At 39.9% G+C, this 20,457-nt stretch overlaps 1 protein-coding gene across 7 annotated transcripts in view; it reads right to left on the reverse strand.

Annotated features, from left to right (window-relative positions):
* Positions 1–20,457, reverse strand: part of EIF4ENIF1 (eukaryotic translation initiation factor 4E nuclear import factor 1) — a 43,674-nt gene that overhangs the window by 22,991 nt on the left and 226 nt on the right. For 2 of the 7 annotated variants that reach the window (XM_029921675.1, XM_029921669.1), the window contains exons 1-6: positions 20,212–20,353; positions 19,609–19,731; positions 6,228–6,301; positions 2,202–2,329; positions 688–974; positions 208–409 (exon numbers count right to left, since the gene is read on the reverse strand). In XM_029921675.1, coding sequence (XP_029777535.1) covers positions 208–409; positions 688–974; positions 2,202–2,329; positions 6,228–6,301; positions 19,609–19,731; positions 20,212–20,235 — 838 coding nt within the window. In that variant the 5' untranslated portion in view covers positions 20,236–20,353. Of the gene's footprint in view, positions 1–207; positions 410–687; positions 975–2,201; positions 2,330–6,227; positions 6,302–19,608; positions 19,733–20,145; positions 20,354–20,382; positions 20,452–20,457 lie in introns of those variants that run through there. The other 5 variants (XM_029921672.1, XM_029921674.1, XM_029921670.1 and 2 more) reach the window with 5 other exon arrangements.

Raw genomic sequence — 20,457 nt, forward strand, 5'->3', positions numbered from 1 at the left:
TGAGACTTAAAGGCAGAACAAGTTGAGGATATAGTATAATTCACACCTAATAAATTCAAGCTTAGCAGCTTCAAAAATCAGGCTGCAATGTTAGAAACTTGCCACTTCCTAGCAACTAGTGTAGTTGTTCCTACGTGCACAATTAGGCCAATTACAAGCACATCTCATTTTGGAATAGTGAGCTTCTCTCTCAAAGTTTTTGCTGACCTTCCTTCACAGAGGCTGTCCGTCGCCTTGTTTTTTTTCTCCCCTTGTGATCTTCTTCCAGGATCTTATCATCAAAGCCAGTCAGCTCAATGGTTTCAGACTGACTTGTGGGTCCAGCTGAGAACCATTCTGGTTCTTCTTCTGTGTAGGAATCATTCCTTCTTCGCTCACCAAAGACACGTTTACTATCCCCAAACTCCCTCTGGAAAAGTACACAATCAAGATAAAAAATAAGGTTCTAGTTAAGGCATTTCTACCTCAGCCAAGGTCTTGATGAATTAGGTAATGTTCAATAATATAATGAGATGCTAGGCTGCAGACTTGAAGCCCCCGCTCCCTGCCCACCTCCAGCACTCTCTCTGCTCCTATCTGGCTTAAGAATGGACTCTGTTCATCCAGCATCTCAAAATAACCTGGTATAAACAAAATGAATATCAAGTCCCTAAGCACGTAAGGGGCCAAAGGAGCCAGAAGACAAACCCTGAATCGCTTGTCCTTGTAGTCCCTCTCTCGATCTCGGTCTCTTAAATCCCGCAGGTCCTTATCACTAAGTCGGTGATCCTTCTCAAAGGTCCGAGCAGAGATTATTCTTCCACTGCCAATCCTTCGTCCGCCAAGCAGGCGAAGCCCATCACTGTCTTTTTCCAATGGGCTTCCTGAGTGCCGGGAACTAACAGCGGCCGTCACGTGGCAGCCCCCTCCAAAGCTTCGTCTCTGTGGGCTGAGAACAACATCTAAGTCATCTTCTTTCACGCGCTCTCGTGGATCTGAAAAGACGATGGAAAGGGAAAGTTAAACAAACCAGTAGGGTATTTTTCCTTTCTCACTGGGATGTCCATGACTAGTGGTGGTGAGAGAGAGTATTGGAAAAGAATTATCACTGAAACAGTTACAGAATAAAATGTACATTACATGATTAAATAAAACTGAGTTTTTTGCTTTTTCTCTTTGGAGCAATAAATGTACTTCATAATGATTTTCCATGATTACTCTCCACAATCCCTTTGACTAAGACCTTATTTATGTATTAGAAAATACCATGACAATTAAAAAACTATAGGTGTCAATATCTGAAAGAAAAAGTGAAAAGCTAAAGTGTTTTAAAAAAAGGTTAAAGTGTTTCTTCAACAAATGGTATTTAACAGGTGGATACCTATATGAAGAACTTGAACTGTTACATGGTACCACATATAAAACACAAAACAGATCACACATCTAAATGGAAAAAAACTTCTAGAAGAAAAAAAAAAGAGGAAATCTTTGTGACATTGGGTTAAGCAGAGTTTTCTTAAGCATAACACCAAGAGCACAACCCATTAAAAAAAAAAAGGGGTGCCTGGGTGGCTTAGTTGAGTGTCTGAATTCGGCTCAGGTCATGATTTCACAGTTTGTAACTTTGAGCCTTGTGTTGGGCTCTGTGCTAACAGCTCAGAGCCTGGAGCCTGCTTCAGATTCTGTGTCTCCCTCTCTGACTCACCCCTGCTCATTCTGTCTCTGTCTCTCAAAATAAAATAAAGACATAAAAAAAATTTTTTATATAAAAATTTTTTTAAGAATGGGTTAAGGTATGTAAAATCTAAATTTAGTCCAGTCTCAAACCATATCCAAAACCTGTATTCAAATTATAATCCACTATTAAGAATGGCCAGACTGTTTCAGACCTGAGGACTCGTCTTTTATTTAAGACCAAGCAGAACCAGATTTCCAGCACAGCATTATGCTCACTGCTATGCTCCCTACCACATCTTACTCAGTTACCCTATAAATCAAAGACAACAGTACTTTTAATTCCAAAAGCACATAGTCTAATAGATTCTACTTGCCACTGCTATATAGGAAGGCTAGGATTTTTCTCTGCTAATCATGAAAAACCCAATTAATATATCAGTTTCCTAATAATGACATTTTCCCCAAATAAAATTCTCCACTAAGAATGAAACCAGCAGCAAAGAACATGGTCTCCAAAATTGCTGCCCTCACTTCTATGAGCTCACCTACTATCCTGCGCACAAGGGAAGGTCGGTCTGAATCCAACTCTTTCTTCAGACTTTCCACTGGTGAGTTCCGCCCTGAAGCTGGATAGAGAGAGGCATGCCACTTTTCAGGGTCCCAAACGCCATCACTATAAATCAAAGGGTACCAACAGTTAGTACTTGTGCCCTTAGATTACAAGTGTGGTCTCATTTCTAAACTTCTTCAGGCAGTAAGTCATGGAAGCCCCTTTCCAATATAACACTTCATGAACACTATCAGAATGGTTAGCTCTTTTAAGATGAAAACAAAAACAACTACAGATGGTCCCTGACTAACTATGGTTCAACTTAAGATGGTTCCACTTTTCAATGGTACATTCAGTAGACACTGTGCTTTGAATTTTGAAGCTGGATCATTTTCAGGCTAGAACATATGATCCTATAACCTCCTGTGATGCTCTGTAGCAGCAGTGAGCCGCAGCTTCCAGTCAGCCAATGTGAATATGAGAGTAAACCACACCAGAGGCCCCTGGGTGGCTCAGTCGGTTAAGCTGGCCCCTGGCTTCGGCTCAGGTCATGATCTCACAGCTCATGGGTTTGAGCCCCACGTTGGGTTCTGTGCGGGCAGCTAGCTCAGAGCCTGGAGCCTGCTTCAGATTCTGTATCTCCCTCTCTCTCTGACCTCCCCTGCTCCCGCTATCTCTGTCTCTCAAAAAAAAATAATAAAAAATAAAAAATAAATAAAAAGAGTAACCACACCATTCTGTACCCAACCTTTGTTTTTTACTTTCAGTATTCATGTGTGTGTGTATACATACTATTTTTTAATTTTTTTTAAATGTTTTTATTTTTGAGAGAGAGAGAGAGAGAGAGAGAGACAAAGAGTGCGAGTGAGAACAGCAGAAGGGATAGAGAGGGAGACAGAATCTGAAGCAGGCTGTAGGCTTTGAGCTGTCAACACAGAGTTACCCAGTATTCAGTAAATTACGTGAGATATAGAACACTGCATTATAAAATTGGCTTTGTGTTCAATGACTTCGCCCAACTGTAGGCTAGTTTAAGTGTTCTGAGCATTTTTAAGGCAGACTAGATTAAGCTATGTTGTTTAGTAGGCTAGGTGTATTAAATGCATTTTCGACTAATATTTTCAACTTACGAAGGGTTTATTGGGACATACCCCATTGTTAAGTTGAGGAAGATCTCTATTAATTAATATTTTGCTGTTTTTCATACAACACAAATAGTTACTTGAAAACCAGTGATCTGTGTATAAATGGAACATCAGACCACAAACCTTGGGGTATATATGATTATGGTAACTATGCTTGTCTTACACAAAAAACATGCTCCATAATATGTATTAGTTTATTGAAGATTAATACAACAGAGGAAAAAACCCAGTTTACTGCAGATTAGCATAAGGGAGGGGGGAAAACCTCTCACCAGTAGTCCTGGAATGCTTGGTGTGTACTTTTCCAAAATTTCTATGCATAGAAATTAGTTTTAACCCAAAGGCTCTTAAGAACATAAAATGTGTGCTCTGGGTTCTATTTTGTTACTCCCTAATGATAAGATGGCAGGTGGTACAGTGTGCAGAGCAAAAACTTTACAGCCTAATGATCTGAGATAAAATTCTAGTTCTGCCATCACCACCAGGGACTTCCTAGACAAGTTAATGAGCTATGCCCTTCACTAGTTTTTTGAAAGGACTTTTCAAACCCCAGATCAGACCAGGCTGTGCTACTAGCAGTGTACTCTGGACTTGTCCTTCACAGCCTATAATGGTAGTAATGAAAAACTCGAGTATTTGACTCTCCTCCCACAGACCAATGCTCCATTAAGGCAATATCTGATAGTACCTGACATAGTATTTGCCACCTAACCAGTACCAACTGAACATCTCTTGAATAAGCGAGTCAACCTCTCAATCTCCAATTCCTCACTAAAGGAGATATTACCTATCTTCTGTTGTGTTGTGAGGATTATTTGGAGTTTAAGGAATCAAACAAATTTTAATTCTGAGAAGAGAAATACCAGCATGACAAGCTCTTCCCTTTTTCTCTCTTATTTTCATTACTATTACTAGCACATTTCCACTTAGAATTAAAAGTGAGTAGGGGCACCTGGGTGGCTCAGTTGGTTAAGCGTCCAACTTTGGCTCAAGTCATGATCTCACAGTTCATGGGGTCAAGCCCTGCATCAGGCTCTCTGTGCTGACAGCTCTGAGGCTGGAGCCTGCTTCGGATTCTGCATCTCCCTCCTTCTGCCCTCCCCTGTTTGCACTCTCTCAAAAATAAACATATATTAAAAAAATATTTTAGGGGCGCCTGGGTGGGTCAGTTGGTTAAGCTTCCGACTTCGGCTCAGGTCAGATCTCACATTCGTGGGTTCCAGCCCCACGTCAGGCTCTGTGCTGACAGCTAGCTCAGAGCCTGGAGCCTGTTTCCGGTTCTGTGTCTCCTTCTCTCTCTGCCCCTCCCCCTCTCATGCTCTCTCTCTGTATCAAAAATAAATAATACATTAAAAAAATCTAAATGTTAAAAAAAATATTTTTAAAATTTAGAATAAAAGCTTGTGTACCATGATAATTTTATTTTATGCAAGAAACAGATCTAAGAAAATTCAACATGAGGCATAAAAAAGATTCACAGCTTTAATGAGGGAAAACACCCAAACAGCTCATCTTAGACTTATCAAAAAACCCTAACAAACTAAAACAGCCATTATTCAAGCAAATATCACCTTCATCAGCAGAAAGTGGTGAGGAGTCCAGACTTAGGAACCTTCTGAGTAGATATACAAATAAAAACAGTATATCCTATTCAACCAAGAAACATAATATACTTTGTATGTTAAAAATGTGGGCCTTACGAACCACTTACCTTGACACTTGAGAAGTGACCTTATAGTCTTAAGATGACCATAACAAATGCAATGTAGGGTGATTGTAAACATTTTAAGACCATAATTTAGTTCTAGTCTTCTCAAACCAAAGCCTTCTACTGCTTATGAAGCAGTCCAAGATGCAAAAGGGCTCATCCAAAGGGCTGAGTAGTTTTTCTTTTGGGGGCAGGGAGGAGGGTGGAGCAATGCTACATGGCTCAGAGTCCTCCTTATCAGCCTCCTCCAGGCAGGCCCTTGAAGGACCCCCAAAGCACAGTGCAAAAACTATCACTGACAGAAAAGACCCTGGAGAGCACTCCTGTATTCAAGTCTTAAAACTGCTTTCTCACAAAAGTACAAGGAATTGCTTTCTTGCCTCTGACCAAGTCATTTTCCTTTTTTTTAATGTCTTTATTTTTGAGAGAGAGAGAGAGAGAGAGACAGCGTGAACAGGGGAGGGTCAGAGAGAGAAGGAGTCACAGGATCTGAAGACAGGCTCTAGGTTCTGAGCTAGCTGTCAGCACAGAGCCCAACACGGGGCTCGACCCCACGAACCATGAGACCATGACCTGAGCCGAAGCCGGATGCTTAACCAACTGAGCCAACCAGGCACCCCTGACCAAGTCATTTTCGAACTTTGGTTTCATCATCAATTTGTTGAAAGGGAATAAGTTTAGCTGTCCTTGGAGTCCTCTAAAGCTCAAAAAAATTTTTTTAATGTTTATTTATTTAGAGAGCATGTGTGCAAGAGAGTGCATGCACAGAAGTAGTAAAGGGAAAAGAGAGGGAGACAGAGAATACCAAGCAGGCTCTGTGCTGACAGCACAGAGCCCGATATGGGGCTCGATCCCACAACCGTGAGATCATGTTATGAGCTGAAGTCAAGAGTGAGATACTTAGCTAACTGAGCCACCCAGGCACCCCTCAAATTTCTGACTTAATAGTTTAAAGCTAATTAATAATGAAACCAATGAGGACAATGCAGTAAGCTATTTAGTCCACAGTATATCTGGGATATATTTGTGCAGAAGCTCAAAGTCATTATCCCTGAAATCTCCCCCACTCATCATTCTACCCAAAAACTCCAAAACAATTTTTAAATTACCACGTCTGGTAAACAAGACATTGACTAGGAGGAGCACTCCCCTCCCCCTTCACTCATACCTGTCATATTTTTCAGAGAGGCACGATGGCCTCTGTTTGGAATGAGGGCGTTCTTTTATATCCAAGAGCTCCTCCTAGAAAGAAAAACCAAATGGTGATTTTGAGTATTATTTCTCATGTCACATATTTTCAACTTCTATTTATTCTTAGTAATGACCAGAGTGCCTATCTTAAGCATGTCACACAGTTATTTATTTATACCTTGACTTATTTCAGAAAGGACTTGAGTCAGTTCAAGATTCTTACAAGAAGCTCAAGCAGAATTGGCAAGTAATAGTGATTAGCTCTTTCTAAAACACAGTTCTCTCAAGATTGCCATCCAATGATACAGTTATAGTCTATAACACTGAATGGTCACCAAGGTATGGAAACTTCAGGCTTAAATAAAACTTCATTAATCTTAGATGCCAATTTACAAGTAAATAGATATTTTTAACATAAGCTCACAAGAAGAAAAAAAGTACAAAGCATATATCCATTTATCATTTATCTGATTTGTCTGTTAAAATTTTACTTTAGCATTTGGCCTCTCCATACTTTTTTTTTTTTTTAACCATATAAGGGTTACTCCTCAATATATCAGTGCTTATTTCCTAAGAATGAGGATATTCTTTCATAGTCTCCATGAGAGAATTAAGCCCTATAAAAAATAAGTGACGAGTTTTTTCATTCTCCTGAGGATTATGCTTGGCCTGTATCACTGCAGATGCATAAGGGAGAAGCATATCCATTACAAACAACACATGCCTTAAGTTATAAGGGCTTACTTCTACAGCACCTCATTGAAGGGGCTGTCAGTTTTATACAATCAGTTATAAATAATACTTTCATCTAACCAACCCCTCCAGATTCCAATTTGTCAATTGACCCAATAAGGTCCTTTGTTTTAGTCTTCAACACAGGATCCAGTCTAGAATCAGCTATTGATTATCATAGTTCCTTGGAACATTTCTACAAATGGAACTTCTCTACAACTTTTGTCTTTTATGACACTGACATTTCTATAGAATGCGGCCAACGTTTTTTTTTCCCCCTAACAGAACAGATTCTTTTTGGGTTTATCTAATGTTTCCTCATGATTAGACTGAGGTTAAGTATCCAAGGAAGAGAATACTCACCTCAGAGATGTTGTGCCTACCTCAGAGCATCGCTTCTGGACACCCGTGATGTCCACCTGCCACTTAGTAGCTGTCGAATGCAATCTGTAGGGAGACTGCAAATATCTAGTCTTCATCAAAATTTCCCCCTAAATTTAGCATCTATTGATGAATCTTGCACAAACTGATCATGATTTCCCAACTCTAGGCCTCTCTCCATATTTACCAGTCAGCACATGGCATTTCACTGGGAGGGCAAGCACTAAACCTCCCTTTCCCCCATGTGTTTACCTATTACTGCCATGGGCTCAGATACCTAGTTTTTCCAATATTCCATAATTCATTAATGTCCTTAATTATTTAGGGGCTCAGACTGGGAGCCTTTTCAAGGTGTTTCCTGTGTTCTCTGGACATGACCCATCATTTTCTAAAAAGCCCTTCCTAACTTTCTGTCGTATCTTGTACCCATCCTAGCCCTAGTGTCAGCCATTTTCTCTGAGAAATCTAAGTTCCTTTAAGTGAGGCATGGTATCAGAAACTAAGGTCATGGGAACTAAATATTTTCGTTTGCTTCTCAGTCCTTTCAGAACTAGAAAAACATGTGCAATTATACATGCACATATATACATATATATTAACACACACATCTGTTCATACACCTGCATACACATAAAACTCACAGCATCCTTTTTATTCACATTTCAGCACTTTTATAATAAAGTAAAAAAGGCAATTCCCAACCTTTTCCTACCAGTAAAACACTACAACTGCCTTGTAAAAATGTATATATATTCCACTGTGCTGGGGCCTCTGCAAGCCTCACAATATAATTGCTTGCTGCTGCTCTGATCACTGCTTCCCATATCTTTGGGTAAATATGGAGGAAGAGACTTACTCTCTCAGCCTATAGGAATCACTGCACCTAAGCATATGCCATGAGTTCATTCAGAGTCTTCAGACACTTGAAACATCTAAATATTTTTTCCATGATCGCAAAATGCCCCAGGCTCAGGTGACATTTTAATTTTTAAAACCAGAATATCATTCATTTGCATTTGGGAAGAAATACCTAGAAAAATTGAGAAGTCTGAGATAAACAAAATTCCAAATCTAGAGACAGCCCCAAATTCTGAAAAGACTGTCAAAGCAGTGACCTAGAACCTAGAAATTACCAGTAATGACTGGAGTCCAGTGAAATCTACAGGGCAAACATGGGGTCACTGGAGCAGGGTGACACAAATTTGGCAGTGGGTGGAGGAAGGGTGAACTACCAACAGCAGTTACGACGACAAAAATCCTCAGAAATCCTGAGGATAGGAAGGCCTACCCAAAGCAATGTACACATTCAATGCAGTCCCCATCAAAATTGCACCAGCGTTCTTCTCAAAGCTAGAGCAAATTATCTTAAGATTCATACAGAACCACAAAAAAACCCTGAATACCCAAAGTAATATTGAAGAAGAAAACCAAAACGGGAGGCATCACAATCCCAGACATTAGCCTTTACTACAAAACTGCCATCATTAAGAGTATATGGTATTGGCACAAAAACAGACATATACACCAATGGAATAGAATAGAGAGCCCAGAACTGGACCCACAAGTGTATGGCCAATTAACAAAGCAGGAGAGTATCCAATGGAAAAAAGACAGCCTCTTTAGCAGATGGTGGTGGGAGAAATGGACAGCAACATGCAGAAGAATGAAACTAGACCACTTTCTTACACCATTCACAAAAATAAATTCAAAATGGATAAAAGACCTGAATGTGAGACAGGAAACAATCAAAATCCTAGAGGAGGAAGTAAGTAGGAAACTTGACACATCCCCAAAGGCAAAGGAATCAAGAACAAAAATGAACTATTGGGACCTCATCAAGATAAAAAGCTTCTGCACTGCAAAGGAAACAATCAAGAAACTAATAGGCAACCGACAGAATGGGAAAAGATAGTGGCAAATGGCATATCAGATAAAGGGCTAGTATCCAAAATCTACAAGGAACTCACCAAACTCCATACCCGAAAAATGAATAATCCAGTGAAGAAATGGGCAGAAGACTTGAACAGACACTTCTCCAAAGAGGACATCCAGATGGCCAACAGGTACATGAAACAATGCTCAGCGTCACTCACCATCAGGGAAATACAAATCAAAACTACATTGAGATACCACCTCACACCGGTCAGAGTGGCTAAAATGAACAATTCAAGAGACTATAGATGCTGGCGAGGATGTGAAGAAATGGGCATCCTCCTACACTGTTGGTGGGAATGTAAACTGCTACAGTTGCTCCGGAAAACAGAATGGAGGTTCCTCAAAAAACTATCAATAGAACTCCCCTATGACCCAGCAATAGCACTGCTGGGGATCTACCCAAGGGATACAGAAGTGCTGATGCATAGGGGCACATATACCCCAATGTGCATGGCGGCACTTTCAACAACAGCCAAATCATGGAAGGAGCCTAAATGTCCATCAAAAGATGAATGGATCAAGAAGATGTGGCATATATATACAATGGAATACTACATGGCAATGAGAAAAAATGAAATGTGGCCATTTGTAGCAAAATGGATGGACCTAGATGGAGTCATGGTAAGCAAAGTAAGTCAGGCAGAGAAGGACAGATAACCACTCATAGGTCTAACAGGAGAAACCTAATAGGAGACCATGGGAAGGGAAAAGGATGGGAAAAGAGTTGGGGAGAGGGAGTGAGGGAAATCATGAGACTTTTAAATGCTGAGCACAATCTGAGGGCTGAAGAGAGACAGAGGAAGGGGAAAAGGGGTGATGGTCATGGAGAAGGGCACTTGTGGGAAAGAGCACTGAGTGTTATATGGAAACCAACTTGGTAATAAACTATTAAAAAAAATAAATAACCCAAAAAACATTTTCCAGTAGAAACAGGAAAGACCTTACAATACAGGAAACTTATATATACATTACAGGAAAAAACATTGCAAAGCAATTTTCTGTTATCAGAAGCAACCCAAAGATTATTTCATATTCCCTTACTCCACCACCCTCAAATCCAAATATTAAACTAAAAACCCTAGTATACTATTAAACTAAGGGCAACACATTTTATACTTAAATATGTATACTTTCAATATACTCAAATTTCTAATCAATAAGGCTTTGTTTGAAACTTTAAGTTCCCAAAGATAAGAGGGAGCCTAAGTGATAGGTGTTTTCTATTACTACTACAGCTGTCTGCTGAAACTCATGATTTTACTTATTTATTTAGGAATCAACTAGAAAAGATTTAACATTTTAACATAGCCACAAAACGTGAAGGACCAAATATTCTATTTGTAGGGAATGAAAAAAAATATTTTCACAAAGGTAACAAACAGTCTTACAAAAGGGAAATGGGGAGACTAAAGAGAGGATGACAAACTGAACATGAAATCCCAGTTGGGATCCTAGAACAGAAAACGGACATTAGGTAAAACAAAGAACAGGCTTGGGCTCAGGTCATGATCTCAAGCTTCGTGGGTTCAAGACCCACATCAGGCTCTGTTCTGATAGCTCAGAGCCTAGAACCTGTTTGGAATTCTGTGTCTCCCCCGCTGTCACTTCCCTCCCCCAACCCCGAGATAAACATTAAAAATTTTTTTTAAAAAAAGAGCTATAACTATAAAACTCTTAGAAGAAAATGCAGGTGTAAAAAGTTGATGACCCTGGAGTAAGCAATGTTCCTTAGATGGGACACTGAAAAGCATAAGCAACCAAAGGAAAAACATATAAATTGGATTTTAAGTTTAGGAACTTTTGTGCTTTAGATGACTATCAACAAAGTGAAAAGGCAATGCACAGAACAGGAAAAAACATTTACAAATCATGGATCTGATAAGGGGCTAGTGTCAAGAATAAAGAAAGAATGTGTACAATTTAACAACAAAGGGGCGCATGGGTGGCTCAGGTCAGTTGAGCTTTTGACTGCAGTTCAGATTGTGATCTTGCGGTCATGGACTGAGCCCTGTGTTGGGTTCCACACTGGGCATGAAATCTGCTTGGGATTCTCTCTCTCTCTCTCTCTGTGCCTTCCCAGCCCATGCTCTAAATAAAACAGATAAAAGATTTCAATAGATACATAAATGACCAACAACATGCACATGAAAAATGTTCAAAATCATTTGTCATTAAGGAAATACAAGTCAATGCTATAGTGAGATACCACTTCACGTGTACTAAGTTAGCTATTAAAAACGAAAAATGGGAAAACACGTATTGGCAAGGATGTGGAGATACTGCACTGCTGATGGAAATGTAAACCGGTGTAGCTGCTATGGAAAACAGTGGCAGTTTCTTCAAATGTTAAAGACAGTTATTATTTGACCTAGCAATTATGCTCCTAGGTATATACCAAAAGGAGATGAAAAAAATTATGTCCACACAAAAACTTGTAAACACAAATGGTCTCAGAATTATTTACAATAGCAAAAAAATGGAAACAACTCAAATGTCCATCAACTGATGAATGGATAAACAAATTGTGGTAAACCCATTAAATGGAATATTATTTGGCAATAAAAAGGAATAAGTACTGATATATGCTATCATACAAACCTTGGAAACATTACATTAACTGAAAGAATCCAGACAAAAAAGGCCATATGTAGTATGACTGTTTACATGCAACATTTAGAATAGGTAAATCCATGGTCAGGAAGTAGATTAAGGCTTGCCAGGGGAAAAGGGATAATGGGAGTGACTGCTAATGAGGGTACAGAATTTGTTTGGGGTGATGAAAATATACTAGAATTAAGTAATAGTGACGGTTGTACAATTCTGAATTACTGAAGACCACAGAATGGTACACCTTTAAAGGGATGAATTTTATGTAAGTGAATTATATCTCAAAAAAATATTTTTTTATTTATTGTGAGAGAGAGAAGGAAGTGGGGGAGGGGCAGAGAGACGGGGAGGGAAAATCCCAAGCAGGTTCCAAACTCTTAGTGCAGACCTCAATGCAGGGCTTAACTCCTGAAACATGAGGTTGTGACCTGAGCCGAAATCACAGTTGAACGCTTAACTGACTGAGCCATCAAGGTACCACTCAATAAAAAATATTTTTAACTAAATTAAACTAAGGTGTTAAGTTACCAGAGGTTAATAATTTCTTTCTTACAGACTTACTGCTCTAATCACAACCTAATAAATGCCCACTACCCTCAAATATAAGAGTTGCTTAGGTTGGTAAAAATGTTTTAACTTTCCTTCCCATATTATTCCAGTTTTCTTTGTTGACTTTGTATCCTTAACATCTACTAAGTGTGAATAAATGTTCCAGCAACTGACTACACAACTTGACAGGCCTGTAAGAGCAGAGGGTAGAGCAGTGAGCCAGTTATATACACGGGAATTAACCATGCCAGCAGAACAAATGGTGCCGCTGACCAAGTGCAATGGCTAAAACATCATCCACCTGGTTATAGACGATGAAGAGCCAATTTGTTCACAGGCTGATAAATGGGAAAACAAAACAGTTCTTGGATTGTAAAAGCTGCTGGGAATAACTTTAAATATCTAGATAAAGTTACACTTACTGTTCTGGAAAACAGGGCTTCTTAAACCAATTTCAGGGCCTCAAGGAAACCATATGCAAAACTGTATTTGTGCAATTTCTTCAGTGAGTACTCATACCTTCAAAAGATCTCCTATGGACCCCAAAGAAGTTAAGAAGTGCTGGTTTAAATAAACGTTTCTGAAAATGTGGCCCACAGTGCACTTGGACATTTAGGGATAATGAAAGCTCCTCCTCATGGGGTTTAGAGAGTTAGATCTGTTACATGTCCCACCAACGTCTTAAGGAGCGTAAGGTGGTATCCCAAACTAAGAAGGTCCCCCATTTAAGTGGGGAGGGGAGAAATGATGAGCTAATACAAAAATTATTTTCATAGCTGCCACGGAACATTTCTGTGTACCAGGATTAGTATCTAGCATAAGCAGATGACCTTTGGCCCGGACCCCACAAGTCTCCAGTCGCTCAAGCGAAGTATTCTTGAACTTGCCATTTCATCGAGAGCCCTTAAGAGCAATATTCCAGAAAAGACACCCCTTTGGGATATTTTCAAAGAAAACCTTTAACTTTGGCTAAAGGCAAAATACTTGGAAAGTGTCCACTCTGAGCTGGGAATGCTCCTTCCCTAGGAGTATTTCAGGAGAAAATGAAAGATTACCCTTTTGTAGACTCCTATGAACCCACAGGCATTTACTAATTATCAACAAATTCACTACAGTTACCATCTGGAGAAGAGAAGAGTTAATATGTGAAACTCTTTTTGCACAGGTTTTAAAATCTGACTAGGCAAGAATAAGCAGCTAACTGCCCAACAGCCGTTTTCTTAGTTTTAGCAGCTAAACTAAAATTTTTCTTAAAGAAAATGTCAAGCTTCCCCAAAACAATTTGAGAATTACTAACACAGGCACTCACTTTTAGTGGTCAATACTGAAGTAAAAAGCAAATGAATGTGAATATAAGCCCAAAACAACAGTGGTTAAAATTCACATCCAGTTTCTGGTTGCAGAAATTCCATGCAGAAGTAGCTATATGTTCTGATGACACTCTGAGGTTCTAGAAGAATTTCATACAAGTCACTGACATAAGATCAAAGGAGAAATATTCTTTACCTTTGTGAACTGAATCCAATTCACAAGAGTAAAAAAGGTCAACTTTTAAAATATTAACATAGGGGCGCCTGCGTGGCTCTGTCAGTTAAGTATCTGACTTCAGCTCAGGTCATGATCTCATGTTTGTGGGTTCAAGCCCTGCGTCAGGCTCTGTGCTGACAGCTAGCTCAGAGCCTATCTTTGGATTCTGTGTCCCCCTCTCTCTCTGACGCTCCCCTGCTCATGCTCTCTCTCAAAAATAAAAACATTAAAAAATTTAAAAAATATATTAACATATTTTTTTTTAAAACCTGAAGTCTTATATCACTGTTAATGGTCAAAGCACTCTAGAAGTGACCCAGTACCTTACTAGTGTGTATGTGCCTGGCTCTTCCTAAAGAAGGCAAATGTCCCCAGAACAGTGTTTGGGTTGGGTCATCCACCTTTGACCTCCTTTCCCCAGTCCCCACCCTCCACACAACCACTAGCATTGGGGTTGGTCATCAGGCTCTTAGATGGCTGCTGACTGACCAGATATTCATTTTGCCGAGTCAGAGGACTTTTCTGAAAGGATTAGAAAGCTGTTAAAAATAGATCACAACGAGGTAATGGCACCCACAATGATAGCTGGGGCAATGGTGAACTAAGAACACCGGGTGCACATGGGATACATTCTACCATCCCCCATTTATGAAGTTTGTTGCTGCGGGCACCATTTATAACAGTTCTTACAGGTAGGTCAGAATTCAAAGGATCCCGCAGAGCTGTTAAGCAGGACTTCACACCTGGATTCATCCAAGCATCTAATGATGGCTGATTTGATGCAAAGACTTTCTTCTACTGAAAGATTTGAAACTAAGAAAATGGGAATGGGGGAAAAAAACAGAAAAGTCTGTTTTCTCTGTTGATCTGGCCAACACAATAAAAATAAACCTTGGCTTTTAAATGTATTTATAGGACTGATAAAAACAATATAAAATGTTAAGTAGGTAAGTACTAGAAGGAAACAAAACCATTTTTAGGGTAGTGGCATTACATCTTCAATAGGGCTTTCTGGTTTCACATTAAAATGGAAATAGTTACTGTGACATTTAAAAAATAGGCATCTTGATATGAAGTTGGTATCTAAAGAAGGTATCTTTTAATATCCCCCTTATTATATCCTAAAGAGTTTTTAGAACTTACTTGTGCCAGCTACTTTTCTAAGCACTTGACATGCATTTTCTCATTTATTCCCCACAAAAATCCTATGAAGTAGAACTATTCCACATTTTACAGAGGGAAAGGATGAGAACCAGAGAAGCTAAGTACATAGCTGAAAGCCACACAGGCTAAGTAAGCGGGATCCTAAATCAGGCAGTGGGGCGCAATGCCCCTTATCCTCTCGTCTTCACTGTTCCTCTTGAGGACAAGGAAGGTGCTTACCTTCCAGGAGCTGCATTCAGTGTTGGGTTTGTCCCTGTCCAGAGGGACTACCAGGAACCCTGTGCCAAACTACCACATCCTTGGGTAGGTTTCCCTGAAGCCAGCCTCCCTTCATAGCACCCTTCTCTGAATCAAAGGCCCTACCCACAAATCTTTATGTTAAAGGTTCCAAATGTAAGATGACTGGTTCCTTATCTAGCTAGAAGTTCCCACCATGAGCAAGGAGGAGAGGATACTCATGGGGGCAAGAGTCCTGAATCCCAACTTTTCAAGATGACTCAGAATTGGAACAGGTAGGAAAGAACAACCATAAGACAGTATCTATGGTGTTGCCAGCTGACCCCCTCTAAGAACTTCTAGTTAGCTAGGTTTTCTGAACAGCTGAAACAATAAGATTGTATAATGATTTTTCATACCATAATTCTGCTTTCCCCAATATAAACACATTCTTACTTTTATATTAGCTGAAGTTTGTAGCTAAGTATGTCATGGAAATGCCACCTGTTAGAGGTTACTTCTCAACTCAGTTTATAAAAGATATCTACAAAGTTATCAAGTGAGATATCTCTATAGTTAAACCTGATCAGCAGACTAATGATTTCAAGCTAGGATTTAAATCATACCTCCTCTTTTCTGAGGCTGGCCTTCAAGTCTTGCAACTGATTCTCTCCAAGAAGGCTAGAAGAATTACTCAAATCAGTCCACTTCTGGTGCCTTTAATAAAAAAAAAAGGGGGGCGCCTGGGTGGCTCAGTTGGTTGAGCATCTGGCTTCAGCTCAGGTCATGATCTCACTATTCGTGGGTTCAAGGCCCATGTCGGGCTCTGTGCTGACTGCTAGCTCAGAGCCTGAAGCCTGTCTTTGGATTCTGTGTCTCCCTCTCTCTCTGACCCTCCCCTGCTCACGCTGTCTCTCTCTCAAAAATAAATTTAAAAAAATTGTTTAAATAATAAAGAAAAAAATTTTAAATGATTTTAAGGCAAAGACATAAACATGGCTGTATCACTGTGACTAACTGCCCATCAGCCACAAATCAGGGAGGGGTGCCTCCTTTGAAGATCCCTACAGACACCAAAATGGTGCCAAGACAATTCGCACACAGGAAATTAAACTCAGTAAAATCCAATCCCTATTTTTTTTTTTTTTTTAGCTGGTAGACTGGATATGTATAACACTGGTCAGTACTGAGCTGAATGTTGGGAGTGCCCCCCTGCTTTTATACCTTGTTCAACTGGCAGGTGATAACATTTGGTAAGGAATCAGTGGCAAGACACAGGAGCAAAGGAGAAGCAGCACCAAGTATTATACACTAAAATCAGTCTGTCCACCCAAGAAAAAGAACATAGATCTGAATAGTAGGGCAGTTCAAAGCATTTCTATTTTGTATTTGAAGCAGAAGATGGTATCACCAATAATAGGTACCACACCTCAAGGAAAACAAGGACCTCTGATGAAGAAAAATCTGAATGGGTCTCAAAGTCTTTCCATTAATAAGCATGACAACCTTATCTTGTTTTCCTAAACCAACAGTTCTCAAAATTGAATTAGAGTCAGAATTCCTTGAAAGACCTGTTATATGTGGACAGCAGAGCCCTATCCCTAGAATCTGATTCAATTCCACTGAAATGGGGCTTGAGATTTTGTATTTCTAAGAGGTTACCAGTGGGTGCTAAATGCTAGTTCAGAGACCACTCTGAGAACAACTTTCTAAAAACACTTTTTAAGTGCGGGCACACTTAAGTATTACCAAAACATAGCCTTTGGTCTTGGGAATCTGGCCTAGGAAAACAGACCTGAGTGGGCTTACAAATTAAGGGCTCAAGGCTCCCAGAGTAACAGGTGCATATCATACATCCATTTATAACCATCCCAGTTAATCATCACTGAGGGTTAGGGGTAGGCCTGAAAGTACCTAATATGACTTGTTTTCTGTTTTTTTAATTTTTTTTGAGAGACAGAGACAGAGAGCGAGCAGGGGAAGGACAGAGAGAGAGGAAGACACAGAATCTGAAGCAGGTTCCAGGCTCTGACCTGTCAGCACAGAGCCCAACGTGGGGCTCGATCCCACAGACTATGAGATCATGACCTGAGCTGAAGTTAGACGCTTAACTGACTGAGCCACACAGGTGCCCCCCTAACGTGACTCTTGACTTCCTGAGACATTCATGGAAACAAAATGGATAGTAACTGAACCCTAAGGAGTAATTATGCATCTGACTTGCTTGACAACATCAAGACCATATATCAAGTTCTCCAAGGAAGACTAAAGGCTTGCTATTCAATGTAGGGTCAGTGGACCTGCAGCATGGGCACCACCTGGGAGCAGGTTAAAGAGCTAAAATTTCAGGCCCACTCCTAATCTAACAGAATTCATACTTTATAAGAGTTCATAGGTAATCTCCAGATAGACCAACATTTAAGAAGTTGGACAAAATACTATAACACATAGAAGACTCTTTGAAAAGCACTAGGGCAAACATCTGGACTTCTCCACCTTCATGGAAAACTCTAGAATTCTGAACAGACTATTAACATTATCTTATAAAACAAATAAATGCTAAAATAAGAAGGGTCAAAGATAAGTAGCCCTCTCAGCTGGCCAATATGTTTTTTAGTCTTGTAGTTAACATTCCACATTTACAAATGTTCACAAACAAATTACTTATAAAAGTCACTGAGGACAGTTTCCTTCTATTGCTTCAAAACTTTCTAGCTCACGAACTTGAAGCAGCAGAAACATTCCTAAATGCTTTATTTATTCCAATAGTTTGATCTCATTACATAGATAAGGATTAGGATGGTTCAATTATTATTCCAGTTATGCAGTAACAGACCACTTATTATAGTTCTCAGAACACGGAATTGTTCCAAGTTTTCTTCAAAGGAGAAAGGCTTATAGTTTGCCTTAAGTATTACATTAGTAGAGTGTGAGAAAAACATATGCATGAAAGCACTACCCTACAATGGAATGGATAGTAAACCAATTTCCAACCAAATTTGGTAGAGAAGACCATGAAATCTAAGATTCACTGTCATTAAACTAAAAAATGCTTTTCTTAATCATTTCTTTAAGGCACATTTATATGACAAAATTCTAAGACTGTATTATCAAAAATGGGCTATAATGACCTTCTTAATCTTTACTGTAGACACACATAAATTCTAGCCTGAAACCAATACCTTCCCTAAAAATGACTTAAGCCTAAATATGGATATACATAAAGATGGCATATACATGCCACCCTCTGATTAGTAGAAAGTGATGAAAAGCCTCTCTGCCTGGATTCTAAAGTAGAATACCAATTAAGAACTTTTACTCAAAAAGTGCTAGGAAAGTTGAAATCACATAAGCTTATAAAATAAGCACTTCAAATCAGTTTTCCTTCATTTATAAGCTTTTCTGCATTTGGAATTCACCTATCAACATTTTAGGTAATGGATTTAAGTTGTGAAACATGACTTCGGCGCTTTCAGATTTGAGAAGAACTACATTTGGGAAGACCAAATTTGAATGAATAAATGAAATGCTATCCATTTTTTTAATACTAAAAATGAATATTACTCTGACAGCACTTGATACTTTATCCAAGTAGTGGCACCAGTACCCAAACAAGGTCTGGCTTCAAAATATTAATCATTATTCTGGAAAGTCAGGATTAATAACCACATCAGAACCCTTGAATGGGTCCATACTTAGGAAATACAGATATGGGCCCAACTAGAATATGACTCTTCCCATCAACAGTCCCAAGCACATTTTTTGTACTCTGCCCAAATACATTTCAGGGAATGAAAAATGAATTCACAGCTGAGTCCTTTCAACCTCTTCAAAAACATTTAGGAGCCAATAAGATACTGAGCAGTAGCTTCAATAAGTACAGGATCTTGAGTGATTTGCATGCAGTACTGGAATCCTTACTCTACAGCATGTAAATCAGTAAACATACCAGTTATGGTCGTTACAGAACATTTGAACCAACATACACTGATCCACAAATTCATATGCCATCTAAGCCAATATTCCCTTCACCTGAAAGCTACTTAGAAGCAAATTTTAGTTTAAACTGTGTATTCACACTTCCAGGAAAAAATTCAAAAAAATACTTTACTAAACTTAGTAATATTTAGTCCACAGAGTGAATCAGACTCCCACTTTTAATAATACTAATGAAATATCTAGACAATGTTACCACCACCCGCCCCCCACCTTTAAAGGAACACTATTTCATTAGCAACAAAGCTTACTTTTGTATAGCGATGGGGGGATTTGGAGGCTGGTTGCTTCTTTAGATCAAGAAAGGCATCTCCATTTTCTGTTTCTCCCACACTTCTCCTATCCATGGCTCCCTGGTCTACAATTCTTTGCACCTGGAAGATAAATCAGCAAAGCTGTCATGAAGAACAATATATTTTCCGAAGTCTTGACCGTTTATAACACTGAAGCTTTTATCTCTCAAAATGACTACCTTTTAAAAACAAAACCTTATTCAACCATTATTCTATAAAGCAGAACCCACTTGGAAATAGAACTTATACTTAGTTAGCTTTTCTAGTAAAGTGTTCTAAGCATCAAAAGAGTAAGGAAAGCATAAGTGGAAGGTGCCCAAATCAGGGTACCGTCTTCGAGCAGCTTTAAGACAAAAAGAAACCAAAATTAGTCACTGCCATCCATGAGGGCCGTTCAGACAGTAGTAGGGAAGTTTTTCGAGTGGGGGCAGGTAGGAGTCTAGTTGGGGCTAGGGATCCGGGAAGTCGGACTGTGGTAAAGTGCCTGTCACTTGCCAATGGACGGCGCCAGCTGCCCCTTGTTATCCAGGAGCCAGGGACTGGGGCCCCAGCGCCCCTCACCCGGCCGGCGGCACCTGTGGCCATGTCGGACGCGCCCGTGACAAGGAAGGGGCGAGACCCGGCTTCAGCTCCGAAACTCGGCTTTCCCGGGCCGCGACCCCAACCCCCGGCCTCTCGCGCAGGCCCGGGCCCAGCGGCCTCCTTCGGAGGAAGGGCGGGGACCGTACTCACGGAGGGGAGGCGGGCCGGAGGGAATGGGGAGGCCGAATCCCCCGGCCCAGCCGCTCCAAGCTGGAGGCGGCGCAG

Source organism: Suricata suricatta, chromosome 14, assembly GCF_006229205.1.
Source record: "Suricata suricatta isolate VVHF042 chromosome 14, meerkat_22Aug2017_6uvM2_HiC, whole genome shotgun sequence".
In the NCBI taxonomy this organism is placed as follows: domain Eukaryota; kingdom Metazoa; phylum Chordata; class Mammalia; order Carnivora; family Herpestidae; genus Suricata; species Suricata suricatta.